Source organism: Crocodylus porosus, unplaced genomic scaffold (assembly GCF_001723895.1).
Source record: "Crocodylus porosus isolate Cpor-Errol unplaced genomic scaffold, CroPor_comp1, whole genome shotgun sequence".
Lineage (NCBI taxonomy): Eukaryota > Metazoa > Chordata > Crocodylia > Crocodylidae > Crocodylus > Crocodylus porosus.
The window spans coordinates 78,443,923-78,465,643 of NW_017728931.1; the positions used below are offsets into that span (position 1 = coordinate 78,443,923).

Here is a 21,721-nt window from a genome sequence, read left to right on the forward strand (position 1 = left end):
TGGGGAAGATCTTAGAAAAGTTTATTAAAGAGGCCATCCTTAATGGACTGGCCAACGCCAACATCCTAAGGGATAGCTAGCATGGGTTTGTTGAGGGTAGGTCTTGCTTGACCAATCTCATTTCCTTCTAGGACCAGGTGACCTATCACCTGGACAAGGGAAAAGAGATTGATGTCATATATCTTGACTTCAAAAAAGCCTTTGATTTGGTATCCCATGATCATGTCTTGGCGAAACTGGCCAATTGTGGCCTTGGGTCCACCACAATCCACTGGCTGGGAAATTGGCTTTGTGGTCGGACCCAGAGAGTAGTAATTGATGGCAGTCACTCATCATGGTATCCTGTGACCAGTGTCCCCCAAGGCTCTCTCCTTGGACCCATATTGTTCAACATTAATGATGTGGACCCACATTGATGATGTGGACATGGGAGTCAAGAGTGGAATTTGGCCCAAATTCACCGATGACACCAAATTTTGGGGCAAAGCATCCACACCAGAAGACAGGCAGGTGATCCAGGCTGACCTGGACCCACTCAGCAAATGGGTGGATGAGAACCTGATAGTGTTTAACACTGAAAAATGCAAGGTTCTCCACCTTGGGAAGAAAAACCTGCAGCATCCTTATAGGCTTGGCAGTACTATGCTGGCTAGCACTATGGAAGAAAGAGACTTGCGGGGTGGGGCCATCATTGACCACAAGATGAACATAAGCCTGCAATGCGATGCTACAGCTAGTAAAGTGACCAAAATGCTGGCTTGCATCCATAGATACTTTTCAAGCAAATCCTGGAATATCATTCTCCCCTTGTACTTGGCCTTGGTGAGGCTGAAGCTAGAGTACTGTGTCCAGTTTTGGGCTCCACAATTCAAAAAGGATGTGGAGAAGCTTGAGAGAGTCCAGAGGAGAGCCACGCGCATGATCAGAGGTCAGGAAAACAGCCTGCCATTGGAGGTGGTTCAAGCACCTACATTGAACACCTTCAAGAGCAAATTGGATGCTTATCTTGCTGTGATCCTATGACCCCAGCTGACTTCCTGCCCTTTGGGCAGGGGTCTGGACTCGATCTTCCAAGGTCCCTTCCAGCCCTAATGTCTACGAAATCTATGAAATCTCTTATAACTACAGCATCAACACTGAGGGCTACACTTTGTTTCAGAAGGAGAAAAGACAATGATGTTGCCATGTATATTACAACTACAAATTCTGCTTTTCAGGTTCAGGAGGAAGAAGGTAGCAGATTAGAATGTATATGATAAAAAATAAGAAGTGACAGATACAGTCACTATACAGTGGTGGTGATTTATTATGGGCCATCAAGTCAGGAAGAAGCAATGGGGAATGCACTCTTCAAAGAGGTGACAAAATTATCCAAATTATGATATGGTACCAATAGGAGACTTTAATTTTCCATATATCTGCTGGAAGAACGATAAAGCCAAATATAAATTGATGAGCAAGCTCCTAACTTATGTGGAGGACAACTTTCTGTTCAAGAAATTTGAGAATACAACTAGGGCAGTGTTCTCCAACCTTTTTATGGTGAAGATCACTTTTTGTAAGTAAAGGTCATCCCAGGATCTACTGCCCTCTCTTCCCCCGGATGAGCTGCCTGGGCTCTGACCCTGCTCACCCAGCCCGGCCCAGGTGGTGAGGGCATAGCTCAGCCCAGGCACATGCATCCTGCTGCTTCCAATTGTGGAGCCTCTGACAGACTGAGATTGATTGTCAGAGGCTCCATTGATTGACCAGTCGATCAAGAATGACTGGTTGGTGACCAGTGAACTAGGGGTTCATCTGTCCTGGATCTTATACTAAACAACAGGGAAGAACTAGTTTAGGATGTGAAGGTGATGGGAAATTTGGAAGGAAGTGATCACGATAGGACAGAATTTATGATCCTGAGATTGGGGAAACATGAGGTCAGCCGAACTAAGACACTGGATTTGAAAAAAGCAGATTTCAATTGACTTAAGGACATAAATGGCAATGTTGCATGGGATAAGAGACTGGAGGAAAAGGGAGCCTAGCAGGGCTAGAAGCTATGCAGGATGGAAGCACATGGAGCTTCTAGGATGCCTCAAATGAAAAAGGAAAGCAATACGGGCAGTGGAAAGATGGTCAGGTCACCAAGGAAGCATACCAGGAAACAACAAGAACTTGCAGGCACAAAATAAGGAAGGGAAAAGTGAAAAAAAAAAATGAACTTCACCTGACAAGGCAAGTCAAGGACAACAAAAATATGTTGGTCAGAAAAGAAAAAGCAAGGAAGCTGTTGGTTCACCAAAAAACTTTTAATAGGACAAACTCTTAACAGAAGATGCAAAAGCAGCAGATTTGGTCAACAATGACTTCGCCTCAGTGTTCATAAAAATTAGGCTGCAACCAGACATCTCAAAAGCATTATTTTGGTAAGGAAGGGGATAAGGTGAGGGATGACATAACAAAAGAAACTATCAGAGAGCTTTTGATGGGTCTGAACAAATTCAAGTCAGTAGCCCCTGATGAACTTCATACCAGGTCCTGAAGGAACAGGCAGAGGAGATCTCTGAGCCTTTGGCAATAATATTTACAGAGTCATGGGGAAGGTACCAGAGGACTGGAAAAGGGCCTAGTGCCCCTCTTTAAAAAAAGTCTAAAAGAAGAAACTTGGAAACTACAGACTAGTTAGTCTCACCTTGATACCTGGGAAATTACAGGAACATATCATAAAGGAAGTCCATTTGCAAGTATCTGGAGAAGGAAAGCCTGATCACAAGCAAACAGCATAGATTTACTATGAACAAATCATGCCCAACAAACAAGATTGCCAACCCAAGAATTTTTTTTCCTGATAATCTGCAAACTTTTTACTGACAACCAGACATTTTGATGACATATATTTTTACTGATATATTTTTTATGTTATGTAAATATAACTCTTTTGCTCTTCTGCTAGGTCTCTGTTAGAAGGGTTAGCTTCAAATTTAAGGAGTTTAACAGCAACCTTGTTAAAAATAATATTTAAACAGTTGAGGTTTTTTTTAAGTTTGGTTGTCAATAAAAAGTTTGCAGTAAAAAAATTATTTTGGGTTGACAAACCTGACTGACTAAAACAATGATCTTATACCATGCTGCCCCTCCCCCCTTCCCTGGGGTCCCCTACTCACCCCCATACCCTGATGCCCCCAACCACACCCTGTACCATACTGCCCTAGTCCACCAACCTACATTCTACCCTTAACCCATCCGGTCCACTCCCCCAGTCTTGGCACAGATCCCCAAAAAGGCAACATGTGCCCTAACGGTACTATAGGCAGCTGACAGGATTCAACAGCAGCAGCAGCACATGGCCAAGGAGCAAGAAAGTCTATAAAGGCCTGATAAGATCTTCCTGCAGAGTTCTGTGCTTCAACTTGGACACCAGGTGGCACTACTATGCTCTGTCTGTGCTTCAGCACTGTGTCTAGCTTCTTTCCTACCACACGGCTTCAGTCAGCATTGACTGCTTAGACTTTTTACTGACCCTCCATAAATTTATGGACAGTTGGCAAAAAACTTGATCTCCTCCTTCAACAGGATAACTAGTTGGATGGATGAAGGGAATGCTGCTGGAGAAATGAGGGATAGACGAAACTACCATAAGGTAGTATAGTAAAACAGCTGGCTCAATAGCCACAAGCAAAGGGTAATTATAAATGGATACATGTCACAATGGCAGCAGGTTTAGAGTGGAGTCCCACAGGGGTCAGTCCTGCCCCAGTGCTGTTCAATGTGTTTACTAATGATCTGGATGCTTGCAAAGAGAGTGTCTTGAACAAATTTGCAGACAACATTAAACTGGGAAGGATTGTGAACACATTGTGGGACAAAAGTACAATTCAGAAGGATCTTGACAGATTGGAAAATTGGGCTGGAGCCAACAGGATAAAGTTCAGTGCTGACAAATGGTAGGTGCTACACCTCAGAAAAAATAAGCAAAAATACAAATACAAGATGTGTGAAATTTGGCTGGATGGCAGCTCTGTGGAAAAATATCTTTGGAGTTCTGGTGGATAACAAATTTAATATGAGTCTGCAGTGTGATGTAGCTACAGATTTCACAGACATTAGGGCTGGAAGGGACTTAGGAAGATCTTAGAGTCCAGCCCCCCTGCCCCAGGGGTAGGAAGTCAGGTGGGGTCACAGGATCCCAGCAAGATAAACATCCAATTTTTTCTTGAAGGCTTTCAGAGTAGGTGCTTGAACCACCTCCGATGGCAGGCTGTTCCAGACCTTGAGGGCTTGGACAGTAAAGAAATTCTTTCTTATGTCCAGCCTGAAATGGTCTTGCAGGAGTTTATAACTGTTCAACCTTGTCATCCCTTGTGGGGGGCTCTGGTGAACAATTGTTCCCCCAGATCCTGGTGAACACCCTGATAAACTTATAGGTGGCCATCAGATTGCTGCTGAGCCTATGCTTTTCCAGACTGAAGAGAAGGCGTTCAGCTACACAAAAGACAAATGCGGTTTTATGCTGCATCAATAGAGGAATTAGGTGCAAGGCATGGCAGGTAATAGTGCCTCCACTTGGAATTGGTTAGGCTTCCACTTAGAGTACTGCATATAGTTTGGGGCTCCACATTTAAAAAAAAAAAAAAGACATGAAAAACCTAGAGAGGGTCCACAGGCAGTCAATCAAAGCAATAAAGAGATTAAAAAGCAAGCTCTGTGCAGAGAGGTTGAAGGACATGTTCAGGTATGTGAAAAAGCCATTGAAGAGGGGACATGATGGCAGTCTTCAAATGCTGAAGGGCTGCCATATAGAAGAAGGAAAACACCTTTTCTCTTTAACATAACACCCTAATCTGCCACAGGTAAAGCAGGGGGGCTGTAGAGGCCAATCTCCTGCTGCTGCAAAGGTTTTTAAAAATATGCTTGAGAGGTCCAAGGATGAGGGCCACTCCCTGTGCTACATCTTTGGCAATCCCTTGCAGTAAAGGATGATTGTCTTCCATGATTGTCCTATCTGCAGATCCAAATATGGCTGATGAGGCTGACCTTAAATTGACAGACTGTTGCAACCTTGTGCTACAGAGATAGGTAAAACCTCTCACGGACTATGCCAATCTGATCGTGGGGTAAAATTCCTTCCTGACCCCAAATATGGCAGTTGGTTTGACTGTCAGTGAAGAGGAAGGACGTAGAGGTGCCTACACAGGCACCTCTAGGTTTATGTCCCAGAAGGAGCATCAGTACACCATAGTTAAAATCTTTAGCCTTGGTTGCAGTCAAAACACAAAACTTATGAGGACGGCTTATAACAAACCCCTGACACACATAGCAGTAGGAAGAGAAAAAAATCCCCTCCCAGTCCCAGGTGGCAACCAGCAAAGCCCAGAAGCATGGGAAATACCCATAGCAGAACATAGGCAAGGGAGAGGGGGACAGCAAGGCAGAAAAGGGTAACAACAAAATGAAGGGCTTTCAGGACTGGTATATATGCACAGAATAAGAGAGTTAACTTGGATGTAGCTTGGATACAAGAATCAGAATGTGATAGCAGAATTAATATGTGAATAGTATTTTCAGAAAGTGGTAGAATTATTTAGGACAATGGGTTATGTAGTTAACAAAACTGAAACGCAGTTAACAAAGTTGGGAGGGAGGAGATGAATTAGGTTATAACAGGGGTACGCAATCCCTGGCATGCATGCCAGAGCAAGGCACGCAAAGGCATTTTGCTTGTCACACATGCCTTTGAGGGGGAGGGGGGGAGGGAGGCTACACTGACACAGTAAGGATCGGGCCCCTCGTTGCTGCCCTGCCATCCTCCCCTGCCATGCCAACGTCTAACAAGTAGACGTTGTAGGTGTTTTTGGCACTCTGCCCAAAATTGTTGCCGACCCCTGGTTATAATACGTTTTTGTGTGGAGGCACCACCATAATTTTGCATGTCCCTTGTGGGTTTTATGATGTGTTAGCTGCTAAGATGCTTGAAATAAAGGGGGCCTACATTTTAGGGGCTTATATAAGAACATGTTTTCTTAGAGGTTGATGCTAAACAGTTTCTTTAATCCACTTCTTGATTTTTTAATGCAAGTGCAGCCTTTTTTCCCCAGGCTCTGGCACATCAGCTACTGACTATCGATCACTTTAAGGGAGAATTTGGAGTTTACTTTTAAGCTTTAGACATGTTCACTAGGAATGCTACAATGTTCAGGTCACAGGTTTGCATAGTACCTTCCATTTCTGGTTAGGTCATTACTTCTACCTAGCATAATCTGTCCAATTCTATGTCTGATTAGCTAGTTTGTGTTGTACACATTTTCTTTCTTTTGCAGAAAGTATTGGATGGCACACCTCTAAGCTTTTTGTAGGATTCTGTGTTTTACACTCAGCCTTGAGGGAGGATAAATTTAAGTGCAAGGGAAAAGTAATTAAAAGTGATGAGGACAAGGAGACTTCATGCTATGAAATGTAGACTCAGTTGTCCTTGACACAGGCAGAACCAAGCAGCAAGTTTTGGTTTTGATTATAGCTTTACTTGCTATTTTAATAAACATGAGCCAGTATTCAAACTTTTAATATCCTGCTGCTTAACTATTTCCAAAAAGCAATCCAGCTTTTTTAAACAGCCCTTGTTTAAAAATTTTAATTTGTTTGGCTCTGTCTTGGCTTAAAGAAGTTGTAGCCTCATGGTAACTCTTTTATAAGTTCATTTCCAGAATCACAAGCAATTGGTTTTTTTCAACTAAGTGTTTCCGCATGTGCCAAAAGTGTCAGGGCTGACAGCTTTCCTGAACTGTTTTATCTGGTTCCCACAGTAAGTATCAGAGACAAACACAGGAATGTGTCTAGTGCTGACTATGCCCATCAAAGATACAATGATACTTACAGCTCTTCCAGGAAGCGGAGATTGTGTAGGGGGTTTGAGGGCAGCTTAGAGATGTTGTTCATACTGAGATCACTGTAGGGGAAAACAGACAGAGCCTTAATATGGCATGCCACAACTGTGGTATCCAGCTGTTCATTCCACACATTTTTAAGTACTATGTTAACAAAAATTAGTTCCTCTGCCAGGACTGATGAATCATTATCTAGTTAGTATTATAAACATTTTCTTTCTTAATAAAACAGCTTTATCAAAGCAAAATACAAGCTGTAACATACACACTTTCCAAAGATTCTGGAATGTTTTCTCATGCTCTGTAAATCAGCTGGCAAGCTAGAAAGTCCTGCAATCCTTTTAGTCTACATAATTTTAATAAACCACTATAACACATAAAAATTATTTAGTAATAAAAGAAAATTACTATTATTTGTTGCTTTAGAATTGTGGTATATTATTGGGTTGATAAAGCAGACAAACCAAAGTGTCAAGTAAGAGCTCTACATTTTACTGTTCATATAGATATGGAAAATATTGCTTTGGCTGCATAATCTGATGTATAGAGCTACTGATTTTTTCTTAAATTACTTTAGGTACTTTGTAAAAACAAATAAAAGAAAATTTATTTCTGATTCAGAGAAATAAAATTAAAAAAAACCCAGTGCCTTCTTTTTAACTTGCTTCATTTTGCAGGTTCTCAGATTGCATTAAAGAAGTGAAATGAACCATAAAACAAGGGTGTAATGTGATCCTGCCATGTAGCACACTTCCTGGTGGGATTCCACAGTAGTTCCTGGCACAGGAAACCACTAGCCATCTAAGCTCTGGTCGGAACTCAATCAATTTCTGTTTTAGGCTAAATTCCATCTAATTGGTTTTTAACTTTAAAAAAAATTTTTTTCACAGTCTTTCCTATGCTTCTGTAGAATCATTATCAATTTCACCTAGTATAAGACTAAGAGCAATTCAATTTGCATAATAAAATACTGTACATAATATATGATGTATAAAACTACGTCAGAAAAGTATTAACAATGTTCTTAAAATCAAGAATATTTTTTACCTATGTATTAAATATAAATGTTTTGTTACCTATTAAAAGCACCTTTTTAAAGTCATTTAACGCTTGGATATTGGATGGTATTCAATGACTGATTTTGTTTCTAGTTGATGAAACTTATCTGAATTTATGTTGGTAAAATTTCTATTAATCACACTTTTATACCAGAGAATAAAAGTTTTTAGGTCTCTCTGTATATTCATGTATGTTTGAATCATTGCTTTATTGAGCTGTAAGAACTGCAAAATACAGCTAAATCAGGATACTGAAATGAAAGGAAAATGTATTATTTCACAACAGTTTTTAAACGAGTAATAGAACTACTTTTTTGCATTCATTTTGGAATCAACGTTATTAATCATAAAACTGTGTAGTGATAACATTTGCTCTCTGACTGTGAGATCAATGCATCAAATACATTGCCACTTTATGATTATCCTTTCATTTTTACTAAAGGAATAAATGTATTCATATATCTTTATTTATTTGGACAGAAGGAAATCCCATCTTTTAAATAAATAATATCTTAGTAAATAGTGGGTGCATTTACACATCTGATTAATGCTCACAAATAAAGTCCAGAACAATATGCTCTGGAGTTTTTTGCTCCTGAGTGCACCATTTGAATGTGCACTCAGGAGCAAAAAACTCCAGAACTCTGCACTGAAGCACCCTGTGCTACAGCCAGCCCAGGCAGTGTCTACACATGTGCCGCTGTGCATGAAAACCTCCCCTACTTGCCACGTGGTACTTACAACCCTGCTGCAGGGTTTATTAGTTTTGTGCGCCCTAACAGTGGTGCACATGTAGAGGCCGAGACATGTACTGTACAGTTAATACGTTTACAGCACAGATGACTAAACATGTAGACATACCGAGTGAGAGACAGTATGGTATGTAAAGCAAAATCAGTTTGATCTGCATTTTCTAAATGTATCTCAATGGGGTTTTGTAAATTAATATACTTTTCCAGTTTTTAAATTAAAAAAAAAATCAAATTCTGCCACCTGAAAATAGAAGGCATTAATTCTCAGATTGCCACATGTATGGGTGTACCACATAAACAGCATTTCTCTGTCCTCTGACCAAGCTAGACTAACTCTGAACTTATCCCCTCTTCTGTTAATGCTTTCTGTTATAGTAGGAGTAATCTGTACAGGAGAGAGAGACAGTATATGATGTATAACTGAGGATCTCACCTCACCAAATACCTGTGGTGTGCCAGTAACACCTGTCATCCAAAGCCTCCTAATGAGCCTTTCTGAATATTAGAAAAGAAAAAGAGCTTTTTAAGCTGAACATTGAAACAACAGTGCTACAGGAACAAATGGCTACTAACTGGCTACAAAAAAATTAGATTTGGAAATGATCCAATTCCAATTTAGGCTGGAAGTTACAAGTTTCCAGCTGTCAGATGAGTTAAGTTTTGGAATGTTCCTTCAAGCAAAGTGAAGGTGGCAAAGAAACTGAAACACTTTAAGACTGAATTAGATAAGTTTATAGTTATTAGTGGGAGAAAGATGGAATTTTTTACCCCCTTATGATTTCTCTTGGCTTCAGGGGGTCCAGAAAGAACGTTTTCTCTGAAGCACTGTGACACCGGCCATAGCTAAGGCTTATCTACTGCTCAGTCATATTGAGCACCTTTACATGGGACATTTACTAGACAGATGACCAATAAACTGCACGGTAAATGTCTCTATGTCTACATGTGTGGCCAGGGTTCAAATTACACTTCAATTCTTGGGGGGCAGGGGTGGTGGTGGGGGTCTGCAAAAAATTGGCTGGGTTGGGGCTGTGTGCATGGGTCTCAGCCAGTACCACAGGGCTAGGGCCAACAGTGGTGGCAGCTGCAAGGAGCCACCACCACTGCCACCTAGGCTGCTTAGAAAGGCACGAGGCAGACCGGGGGCTGTGCGCAGTGGCACATGGGCTCTGGGCTGTTGCAGGGGGGAAAAGGGGTGCTGAACAGCCCATATGTGGGGGGGGGAACTCTCATCTCTTATGGGGGGGCTGAGGCCCCGAGCTCCCCCATAATTTGAACTGTGTGTGTACCCCTATTAGGGTGCACAAAATGAATAGACCCCACAGCAGAATAGACTTGAAAATAAGAGTACTATACTGCTGTGAAGCTTTCCATGCACAGTAGTGCACATGTAGACGCTGCCATGCCTGGCTGAGGCACCCTTGTGCCCCACCCCAGCCAGCTGCTCAGCAGCATGTGGAGCCAGGGAGAGCAGCCCTGGGCATGAGGGTGCTTCAGCACAGGGGCTGGCCCTGCGTTAAAGCACCATTGTGCCTCAGCCAGCCCTCTGCTGGAAATGCAGCCCCATTGGAGCAGCTCTGGGCAAGTTGCTTAGGTGGGGCTCCACATATTTTTGTGGGGTGGGGCATAAGGGGGATTCAGTGGGGGGGCTGCCTGCCAGCTAGCCCCACACTGAAGCACCCTCATGCTTCAGCCAGCCTCTCTGCAGCCTGTGGAGCTAGGGGGAGCAGTGGTGAGCTGGCAGGCTGACCCCCTGGTTCCTCTGTCAGCCTAGGCTGGTCCAACTGGGTTCCATGTGCTGCTCATGAAAAACCTCTGGAGCAATAAGCTCTGGAGTTTATTTATGCATGTTAAATTGCATATGTAGATGCACCCACTAACTTCCAAATCTGGCTTCAGGAAGGATTTTTTTTCTATAGGCCAGATTGGCGTGAACTGTTTGGGTTTTGGTCATCTTATGTAGCTTGGGGCACAGTTCTAAGATTCTCTGAACATATATTAACCAACTACCTGCTTCTCAGTTTAGTGGTATGGCTTTGCAATGCCCTCACTTCCCCTGTTTTTACCAACAGAATGTTATAGGGTATTCTTGTTGTTTCAGGGATTGTGCCCTGTAGTTGTATGTGAATATTAAAGTGGTGATTTGGGGGATTCCTTGGTGTAACTATGACCTGCAAATGCAGGAGAGTGTACTAGGCCAAGATCCTTCTATTCTTAGGTTCCTATATTCTTATATGTCTAATAAAATGGCCAGTTTTTCAATTCGCTGAGGCCTGATGCACATGCATGAGAGCCTATATTGGTATATGCGGCTGCTTGTTCTGAAGGAGGCACAGACTCCAGGATAAAGAGCATATCTGTCAGTTTAGACAAGCAGCCAATACAGCAACCAACAGCTACTTTGTAGACTGGTTCTACACACCACTTGCACTGAAAACAGTACTAAGGAGTGCCTAGGATTGGCCTTCTACCCCAACCAGCTAAATTCTGTTTTCAGAAGGTGTATTTACCAACTTTTCTGTTTCCCTGCTTTATACTAGCCTGTCAGAACCAGTGTAGTACTTGACTTTTGCTAAAAAAGAGGAGGGAATGGAGGATGTGTTATAAGTAATTTCAGTGTAATAATAAATAAGAGCTTCATGTAAGAATAACAATACCAGTTCTTACAACAATAAGAACTTTACAATAAAGAGCTTCATATAAACAATAAAGATCTTCCGATGATTTCAATAGAACTGATTTTATACTAGTTTTGGTTCCAGCCCTCAAACTACCATTTTTTTTGCACATGTTCGCACTAAAAATTAAAATAACTAAGCCCCAGGCTTTTCTATTCAAACCTGATATACATTTATATGCTACAATGATAAATATGTAATAACTATAGTTAAACATGTAATTATTAGATCCCTGAAATCTTTTAAACATATTTTTATAACAAGCAAACATATTGCCATGCATTTCCATTAAAACTTAGGTGCAAATCCAACTGACTTTAAAGAGAGTTTGCCATAAGACTGAATTCCAAAGGCAATATAGAATGATGTGAATAACACAACATCGGATGTAAACATTATAAAATTTAATATACTACTAATTTAGTAAAATTTAATACACTACTAATTTAGGCTCCAGTATTGTATATTGCCAGAGGTTGTTTCAGACAGACAGACAAAAATCACCTGCTCTCCAGTAAAAATTCTAAAACCTGGTCTCCAAGGGTTGGCTGGCAGTAGTGACTTGTCAGGGAACAAAACTTTTATCTTTGAAGAAGATGCAAAAAATTACTTGAATTATTGTAGCAGGTGGCACTATTGCATCTGCAAAAATCTCTATATTTGGTCCAGTGGCCCACCATCCTGGGCTTCTGAACAGTAATTTATAGTAGAGGGAGAAGTATTTTACATTTGAGAAAAGCGGAGAATATTGTTGTGGTGGGCTGTTTTTAAAAAATAATAAAAATTTCAAATGACATCTCACTCACACATGCACACACTTTTTCACAGAAACCAGCACTTCAAGTGAGTTCAAGAAACCTGTAAATGTTACAAGAACATACATGATCCAGATGCACAGAATAAAATAAGATATGTTTTAATTTCAGATTTCCCGATGTTCTTCTTTTGCAGGCATAATCAAAAATCTCCAGTTACCTACCTGAAAGCATGCAGTATACCATAAACTCTCCAAATCCACCAAACCAAGTTAAGTGAACTAGTTTTTAACATCTACTTGAGAAGTCTAGCTTGCTGCTTTTAAACACGATGGAACTATTCTAGCAATTTAATATTAGATAAAAATAATTTTGCAACTTATAAATTTGTCCTGAAAATATTGCTTATATTGTTAATTTCTATTGTTAGTTATGTCTTATCTGGGTCTCTATTTGCCTAAGACGTATGAATGATTATTTTTATTACAGTCTTTGAAAGTTAAATCTGTTTTAGGTTGTAACGCTAACAATAACAGCCTGAATGCAAATACTCAGTTTTCATTAGCTAGGAACAGCTACCTAACTAAGAACATTTGCCTAGGCCATTCTCTATTGAATATGACATAATCTTATGTTTGAAGAGAGGTTAGTAGTAATATTCCCAAGATATTTACACTTGTGAAAGAAGAGTACTGGTTTTACAATCTACTCACTTAATCTTAGCCAAAAACCTAAGACCACAATGGGCTAGTTATTCTAATCAAAATCTGCTATTTCTCAAATGCTAATTCTTTACCAAGGATATAAAAAATTACTGCTGTCCAAAGTTAAGTCTGCAAATACTAAAGTAATAATTATTATGACTTAATTTCCATACAGTCAGTTTCATCATCAGATCTCCAAATATTCTAAATCACAAAGTAAGTATAAGTATCACCATTTCCCTGAAAAAAGACTGGAAGAGACTTGGTCAAGATCATTCAGCAGGATAGCCATGGAATACAAGCCTTCTGAAGCCCTTTGCAGTGCCTTGTTCATAGATCACATTGCCTCCCTATTATATTATTCTCAAGACCCTTTAGGATACAGTTTCCATAAAGGATAGGTAATTTGGCAATAGTTTCACCGAACGCCTACATAAAGCTATAGAATCATATATTTCATTGTAATGGGCTCTTTCAGAATGAATATGCAAATAAGCAGTGTTACTGTATTAGTAGGTACATAAGTATATACCCTTCCAGAAGTACAGAGACAAGTATGGGTGTATAAATAATCACTGTAGGAACTTCCTGACAATAAAATTATAGTATTTATTCACACAATTGACTTCCAACTGCATCTGTAATTCTTCTGGGAAGTTCACAAAAAACAATGATTAAGGTGTTTTTCTGCAAGGACTCACATTTCAAGAACTGAATCTTGTACATGGGAATATCTATAATTTAGTAGTTTTGCAGGAAGAAAGATTTGAGAGAGGTACAATGCATAATATGCATAACTCTTCTAAAGAGATGCTTAGAATAACAAACTAGTGTGATTGCTTCACTGGTATATTGATACATGGCAACTAAATCTGAGCCTACAAGACAAAATACTGAAATACTTCAAAAAAAATTGGCTATGCTTGCAATAACCTTTATCATAATAGCAAGACATTGACACATGAACCAATTATGTAGGCTTATTTAATATCAGCATAAAAGGTGTATAAAAAAATTAAGGAACTTGCTTTCCACCGCCCTCCCCTCTCCCCCCCCCCGAAAAAAAACTATTAATTATTTTTAAATATTGTTTCTACAGGATGTTGAACACCATCCTAATACAATGTCCACTAAAAAAGTAAATAAGTCTCAACTGGCTTAGGGACAAAACTCACAGGGAAGGGATGTTCTCCTCTGTTCCTGGCTAAGCACTGAGTACAAATAAAGCCTCTGGATGAAGAATGTATTCTCTTTTCCTACTTTCTTCACTCCAGAGGTGTTCAGAGTTTCACCTGCACAGGCCCAGTCCTATTTCATTCTCCTAAAGTTAGAATACAGTTCCTCAGGTGTAACTGAGGGCAAAATTAGGCCCTTTAGTGGAAAAACTGTTTTACAGTAATTTAAAATAGTTCCTATTATTCTTACATATTGTGGCATTTCTCTCATAGAAGTCAAAGACTGACTTAAATCTGGACTATGGAACATTTGTTAAGCAAATACTACATGCATCATTAATCTTTTCAGGAAACAATTTTGCCATTCAGTTTATCCAAGACTCCAACAGAGTGAGCAGACTAGAGCAAACAATTAGGGTCAGGAAGAAAGTAAAGATCAGATAAAGCATACTGAGTGCTGAATTAATTTGACAAGTACCTGACATTTTATTTTAGGTGCAAGGATTCTGGGCCTCTGCTTTTCCTAAATACTGACTGAATGATGCTGATTGCTGTAAAGTCGTTTCCCTTCAAACCTGGTACAAGCTGTTCACTTGTGGTTGATAATATAAATGACAGTTACCAGGATAAATTACAGAAATCACCCAGACATGTCAATCATTTATTGCATTAAACTAATATTTTATTAGGCTCAAATCAGTATTTTAAACAACAGTAGTAAGAAGAGCTAATTAAATGAGAAAATAATGAGATTTCCCCCCCACCCATTTCTAATGACATTATCCAGTGATAGATTTCAAAAAAAGTATTTCTATAAATTTGGTACCACAAGGTCTCTACTTTTTTATTCAAATACTTATTGTGATACACACACAGAGTGGCATCTTTACATGTGGTATAAAACATCAAGGCTTTTGAAAATTATTTTATCTGCCTTTAGAAAATTCAGATATATCTTGTTTTTGATGAAGGAATGTGGGGTCAAGTGGAGAAAAGTGAGACTCGTGAGTTATAAGGCTAACTAAAAAGTTACTTCCTTCTCAGTTTCACAGTGTTTCAAACTTTTTTGTTTTTGTTACCCATTTGACTCAAACTTTTGCCAAAGCTTTAGGATGAGAAATGTCTTGTGGAAATATCTCAAATATCTTTTCCATTTCAGAATTTGCAAGCCAATTTTCTTCTTACTTCAAGTTTACAACAACTTGACTTTGCTTTTCCTGTGTAACAGGAGGAAAGCTGAGACCAATAAGGACAGAATATTGAGCACAAGCACCTTGAGATGTACAGAAGAAAATAAAAGATTTGCCTGGAAGTACCTGAAAAAGACTCAAAACAGGGACAGAAGTTTCACAGGGCTTATTTCCCAAGTTGTACATTTGGGGCCCAATTCATTCTGTGTTACTGAATAACCCCTAGTTATAAATTTTGTGCAGCACAAACATCTTAACTGATCTAGACTAGTATAATCTAGAAGTTCTCCTTAGCATACTAATATAACTGTGATGACTTCACTTGGCTTGTGACAGTATAACTGTAGGTAGAATTTGTTCCACTTTTCTTTAAATCACACCAAAATGTAAGGTCTACACCTTATTTTACATATGTGTATTTGTTTCATTTTGCTATTGCAGCACAATTTGGAAGGATAAAAAGGTAACTAATTTTTATGGCATTCAATAGATGAAAAAAACTCTGAAAAAATGAAATTATAAGCCTAGAAACTCTGGGTAAAATCCTGATCCTTTTGAATACTATGGCAGTGCTCCGTTAAATTCCCTCTAGACTGCATTTCATTACCTACATACATAATTTCAAGTTTTGTATTTCAGAGGTGTTTTCAGATGGATTATGTTTAGCTTCATATATATACTTTTTTCCTTCTCTACAATTACCCCTTTTCTTCTTGTATTGGAACTTCATGTTTGATTTTTAGTAACAGCAACTTTCATTATATTTAACTTATTTTATTCTGTTCTACAGTTCTCAGAACTTCAGCAAGGGATCTGATGCTTTATATTACATATATTAACTTCATACTCCCATTTATGCAATTGGCAATCTTTGTGGAAAGGCTTTGCTGAGATATATATCATAGGCGCATCAATACATTGGTCCGATATTGGATCGGTACCAATATAAAGAAAATTGTCTATATTGGAAATCGGCCTGATGTGGCCAATAATTTGGTTGATAAATGGCCTGTGCATGCACACAGCCGCAGCGCAGCATGTAGGCATTGAGGAGCACAGCTGGAAGCGTGGAGAGCTGCATGCAGTTGGTAAGTCTGTTGTGGCAGAAGGGAAGGGGCGTGGGGGGTGCAGATCAAGACCCTCATGGTGAGGAGGGTGTAGGGGTGGGACTGGGGCAGGTGCTGCCCAGCCGGGGCTCATATTGGGGGTGCAAGTGGTGGCTCCTGCTGCTGCACGCAGCTATTTAGCGGCTTGTCTGCTCATCTGGCAGCTCCTGCCGTTACTCCCACCACTTGTCTGGCATGTGGAGGGGCGGGGGGGCATGTGCCCCCAGATCTGTGCAGGGCAGGAGGTGGAGCGGGGGGCTATGGGGTGGCTATGAAAATTTTGGGGGTGGCTGTAGCCCTCATCTATAGCCCCCTCCCAGCACCACCACCGCTGGTGTCACTCCAGTGCCAGTCCCGCCCACATCCCATTTAGATCTTAGGCACATGCACTCCCTCCCGCCCCTGCCCTCTCAGGGTACATGCAGCTGTGGCTCTGTCCCACGCCCTGCCCTGCCCCAGCTGGGCTGCACCTACCCCAGCCCCACTCCCTCCCTCACTACAGAGGCCTTGATCTGCCTTCCATACCCCTTTCCTCCCCACTCCCCATAACAGACTTACCAGCTGCACACAGCTGTATTAGAAATCGGATCAGTATTGGCCGATAGACCTCCTTTAAAATTGGCTATTGGTATTGGCCCCAAAAATCTCTATCAGTGCACCCATAAAATATATATATATTTATATTTACACATTCTTCTATCTTGTAGTAACCAAATTGAATATTTTAAACCTATCTTGAAACTTATGGAGCTTCAGTTTTGCCACTTTCCAGCATGCACAGTGTCCACTGATATCAGTGGGAGTCTGTTCTGCTGAAATATGGTAGGCTCTGAGGTCTGCTGGTCTCAGACTGGCCAATAGCCTTTTTAGCACCTTATATACAGGTCAGAGGAACTAAAATATCAAAACATTAGGCACAGACTGATTAGGGAAAAGGTCTCCTGTTTTATTTCCTGTTATGAACTATTTTAATAAAAATAGATTTATAATCTGTTTTAACATTTAGAATAGATGAGAAATCTATCTCTAAGTTCCAGGAGCTGCTTATGGCTTGTTCCATTTACACTGGAAAAAAGGAGCACAATATTAAAAATGTTACCCTTCTGAACTATGTGAAGGAGACTTAAAGTAGGAGTAAATATACTTTCACTTTAAGTCCCCATAATGCTGATGGAATAGTATCAAGTTGTTTTGAAATTCATGAAAATCAGACTCTTTAATTTTACACTGAAAGCATTTCAGACTGAGCTGTATAGCTTTTGCAACAGGATAACTCTACTATTTAGGGTTTTTAAAAAATCCAGTATCGTTATTCTGGTGTAGTCTCTGGTGTAAATGCAGTTATCTTTGTATAACGCTGTCATGGGAACATCTATACCTATACAGGTAAAGCAGTACACCTTTCTTTTTTTGAACACTCCATGTATATTTCCACTGACAGTAACAGGACTACTAGTGGAGTAAGCTACTACTGTGAGTGAGGGTGGTGGATAGATGTTAAATATATAGTTGGTGTTAGCTGTTTTATTTACTGAGTGTTTATTTATATAATTGATTCTTTTGTCAGCCTCATATCTGTGGATGGTGAGCTGCCATTTTTTGTGTGGAACTTAAAATGATTGAAAGGAAAATCTTTCAAAGACAGATAATAAAATGCTGCTGTCCTGCCAAATCCTCTGCTACATCTTGGTTTCAGATCTTAAATATTAGTGTCATATCTCGATGGAGAAAGTGTGCTGTGATATTCAAACACCAATATTTTGCAAATAAAAGCAGGCACTGCCAAATTTTCTTTACATGTTGACTACATGACCCTGTATGTATATATGAAACTGTACCCATCTGCTCTGTATCCTTGAACCTGATTGGACACAGTGAAAAATGCCTTACACTTGTAAGCTTGTCTAACCATGTTGTTGGTCCAATAAAAGATGTCAACCCCCCAAAATTCTTGCCTCTTGAACATGAAGTGAATTTTCCAAGGACACTCTTCTGTTTAACAGCTTGAAATGCTTTAAAAATTCAGATAAGCATCAATATTCCCAGGGGAAACTGAGGCATTAAAGGAGCAAGTGGTTTGTCTCTTTTTGTGTAGTAGGTCAATGAAAAAGCTAGGAAGGAGAACTCAGGACTGTCTGGTCCACTGAAATTGATGATAAAATACCCATTGACTTCAGTGATGCCAAGACTTCACCCTAGTTCTTTTGACTTTCTGTCCCATGCTCTATCTACTAGACAAGTGATTCTCAACCAGGGTGTTATAAGATCCTTTTAAAGGTATTGTGTGTTGCTAAACAATATCAGTGCTATTAGGTGTATAAACACCACATATGACTCACAAGATAGATCCAAAGATTTCAAACAGGAATTCATAGTGTGTGTGTGTGTGTGTGTGTGTGTGTAAATTAAAAAGTTTCATACTTTCATAGTTGGTAGGGTCGGAAGGGACCCAAGCAGATCATCTAGTCCGAACCCCTGCCATGGGCAGGAAAGGATGTTGGGGTCAAATGACTGTCTAGCCTCCTTTTGAAGACCCCCAGGGTAGGGGTGAGCACCACTTCCCTTGGAAGCTGGTTCCAGCTCCTAGCTGCCCTGACAGTGAAGTAGTGTCTCCTGATAGAGTTAGAGTAGTGTAAGAGGGATGTTGTAGCTGTGATGGTCCAGAAGTTATGGGACAGGCACAAATTTCTTAGGGTGATATCTTTTACTGGACCAACTATGTAGTTGGGATAAAGTTAGACAAGCCTTCTAAATAAAGCCTTCTTTATCAGGTCTCTGAGATGATAGGAAGCCAGGTATAGCATAGTGAAATACAGCAGAGGGGAGGGAGTGAACAATTTTCAGGGGTAGCAGACGCACAATTTACAGAAGAAAAGAAGCTGATTGCTGGGAAATTAAGCCCAATCAAAAGGGAAGAGGGTCGATTTCACCTTCTTTGTGTGGAAAGAATTCAGGAGTTAGATAAATTATAATGTGCCATAAACCTGATATCAGTGTTTGCTGCTGCAGACAGTCCTTAGTTCTTAGTGTCCAGCCAGGTTATGATCTTTTGTTGCAATGTTTACCCTCTAAAGGTGTTGAATAGTATTCCCTTAAACATAAGGATAGTGAGGTCAGAGCAGGAGTAGTAGTTAAAGAGAGAATTCAGTTTTGGTTTGGTCACTAGGGGATAAAGATATAATATTTACAGATAATCAAATAACTTCATTATATTTTTTGGAATGTTCTCACTTGGAAAAAGAAAATGTGAATAGATGTTTAATAGCTTCTTCTCCATGTAATGTTAACACTTCTGTTTCTCTCCCTATTCTTTTTCTTTTATTATTTTGGATTAGTCCTCTCTGCCTTTAGTTTCTTGCATTTCCCCCTTATTTGTGTATTTCTCCTTTAATTCCTTACATTTCTTCAGTCTTCCTTGTTTTACTCCTATAGCCCCATCTTTTCCATGGTCTCTCTCTACTTTTTGTTTCAGTTTTGGTCTAAGGTTGGTCAAATAAAGTTTGGCCAACTGACTGATCAAACATCGGTCAAAAATTGTACAAAAATGCCAATAGGTTCAAATAATACATAGAAAAAGTAAAAATATCCCATTCAAATATGTCCAAAAACAATAAAAGTTATATTTCTGTCAAGAAAACTACACACAAATATAGTTCCCCCTCCTCCCCCCACATTGCTGTAATCATTGACCGATTAAAAAAATATCCAGTCAATTGACTGGTCAATTGACAGTATTTGATTGGTCAATTGACTGGCTTGCCAACCCTGGTTTGATCAGCTTCCCGATCAGCTCCATCAGGAAAGGAAAATGATTACTCAGCATTACATCAGTATGGTAGAAGCACTTTCCAGATGGAACTGAAATTAACAATTTGAAATGAAAGGCTTAAATTCTGGCAAATGCCACTTTGGTGAGCCACCAAAAAACTTGCTTGTAGCAGGGCAGGTGACATGAATGGTTGTCCCATAAGTCTTGACAGAACTGCCTTTTCTATAGTTAACCAGCTCCAGTCTGCCCTTAGATGAGTGGTAGGAACGAGAAGATATCTTTCACACATGGCTGTAAAAATTCTTCATCAAACTGAGGCAAAACTTATTTCAGCTTCAAGCAAAGGGGAAAGAGAGAAATATAGCCAAATCAGCAGTAAGTCAGTAGTTGGGAACTTCATCTTATTTTCCACATGCTGTAGAGTCCAACTTTGCCTTCCTTCATATGAGGACTTCAGGGTAGTGAAACTTCATGTTACATGCCTTTAGCACCCATGTACTGGGACACAAATTCAAAAAGCTGGACTGGTGACATTGTGCAGAGGCTTTGGTAGGTATTAAGTGGTGCAAAGCATACATACTTGTAGGAAAAGGATTTATCCTCTTGGCCTGGGCCATGTGCTGGGGTCAGCTTTTGAGTATTAAACAGGCCACCTCTCTGCCTTTAGATTGTTTGTACAGATTCCAGTAGACACAGATATACTACTTTTCATACATTTCATGCTGGGAAACCCTATCATCACCAACAAAGGATAGAAGGGCCAGATACTTTTTAAAATTAAAAGCATAAACTCTGCAGATACTGTCTGAATAAGGCTCCACTATATTCTGTGCCTGTTGATACATTCAGGCCAAAATCCCAGCAGAATTCTCTGTCTTGGGGGGGGGGGGGGTTCTGCCACTTATTGTTTTGTATTAGCTCTAAAGAATTTTCTCCTTGGTGCTTAAATGAGAGAATATTCAGGAAGGCAAAGGAAAAATGAAGGATTGCTGCAATCCTGTGCCCAAGTTAAACAAAATATAAAAGAATATCTAGGCCAGCGAACCTTTGTCTGACACTTTTTCTAATTTAATCTGATAACATAGCTATTTTTGAAAGAATGGTTGCATTAAGGCATCCATTCAATGAGTCACAAAGAGGGCAAAGAGAAATATTTAAAATTGGCTGAGACAAGAGTTATTTTTAATTAAAAATTGCTCAGATATGTGACCTGCCACATGGAATATAGTGGGGTACTTTTTAAGTCAAAGTAAAAGATAAATGCCAGCAGTACAAACAAATGCAGAAAAGGTGTGGAAAATTTCTGGCCATTTTTCAAATAAAAAAAAAATCAAGCTTCTCCTTTGCTATTTCCAGCTCTCATATTAAAAATCTATTAGCAGAAAGGCTATTGATGGGCTGACCAAGAGCAAACAGACTTTTTCTGGAAACAGTTCCATTCAGTTCTCATGGCCAAACAAAAGCAGATTGGCACATTCAGTTATAGACAAATGTCTTTGAAAGGGGCCTTTCCATCCCCTTTTCCATAGCCACGCGTTTCGGGGTCCTGTATGCTGAAGGAAGCCAGTGAAAAATTGAAGGGGGCGGGAGGACCACGGGCTACCACGGAGATCCTTCAAAGTCGTCTTCTTCTATAGTGGAAGGATTTCCCTTTAAATCCTTTTCAAT

At 39.9% G+C, this 21,721-nt stretch overlaps 1 protein-coding gene and 2 long non-coding RNA genes across 3 annotated transcripts in view; 2 read left to right on the plus strand and 1 right to left on the minus strand.

Moving 5' to 3' along the window:
- The window catches only part of LOC109315492, a 3,701-nt gene extending 1,877 nt beyond the window's left edge, over positions 1-1,824 (plus strand). The window contains exons 2-3 of the long non-coding RNA XR_002102519.1: positions 81-85; positions 1,663-1,824. This is a non-coding gene — a long non-coding RNA (uncharacterized LOC109315492). The remainder of the gene's footprint in view (positions 1-80; positions 86-1,662) is intronic.
- The window catches only part of LOC109315491, an 8,744-nt gene extending 5,166 nt beyond the window's left edge, over positions 1-3,578 (plus strand). Inside the window, exon 3 of the long non-coding RNA XR_002102518.1 lies at positions 3,568-3,578. This is a non-coding gene — a long non-coding RNA (uncharacterized LOC109315491). The remainder of the gene's footprint in view (positions 1-3,567) is intronic.
- Positions 1-21,721, minus strand: part of LGR5 (leucine rich repeat containing G protein-coupled receptor 5) — a 119,375-nt gene that overhangs the window by 71,875 nt on the left and 25,779 nt on the right. Inside the window, exon 3 of the mRNA XM_019543937.1 lies at positions 6,857-6,984. Within this exon, the coding sequence (XP_019399482.1) occupies positions 6,857-6,984 (128 nt within the window). The remainder of the gene's footprint in view (positions 1-6,856; positions 6,985-21,721) is intronic.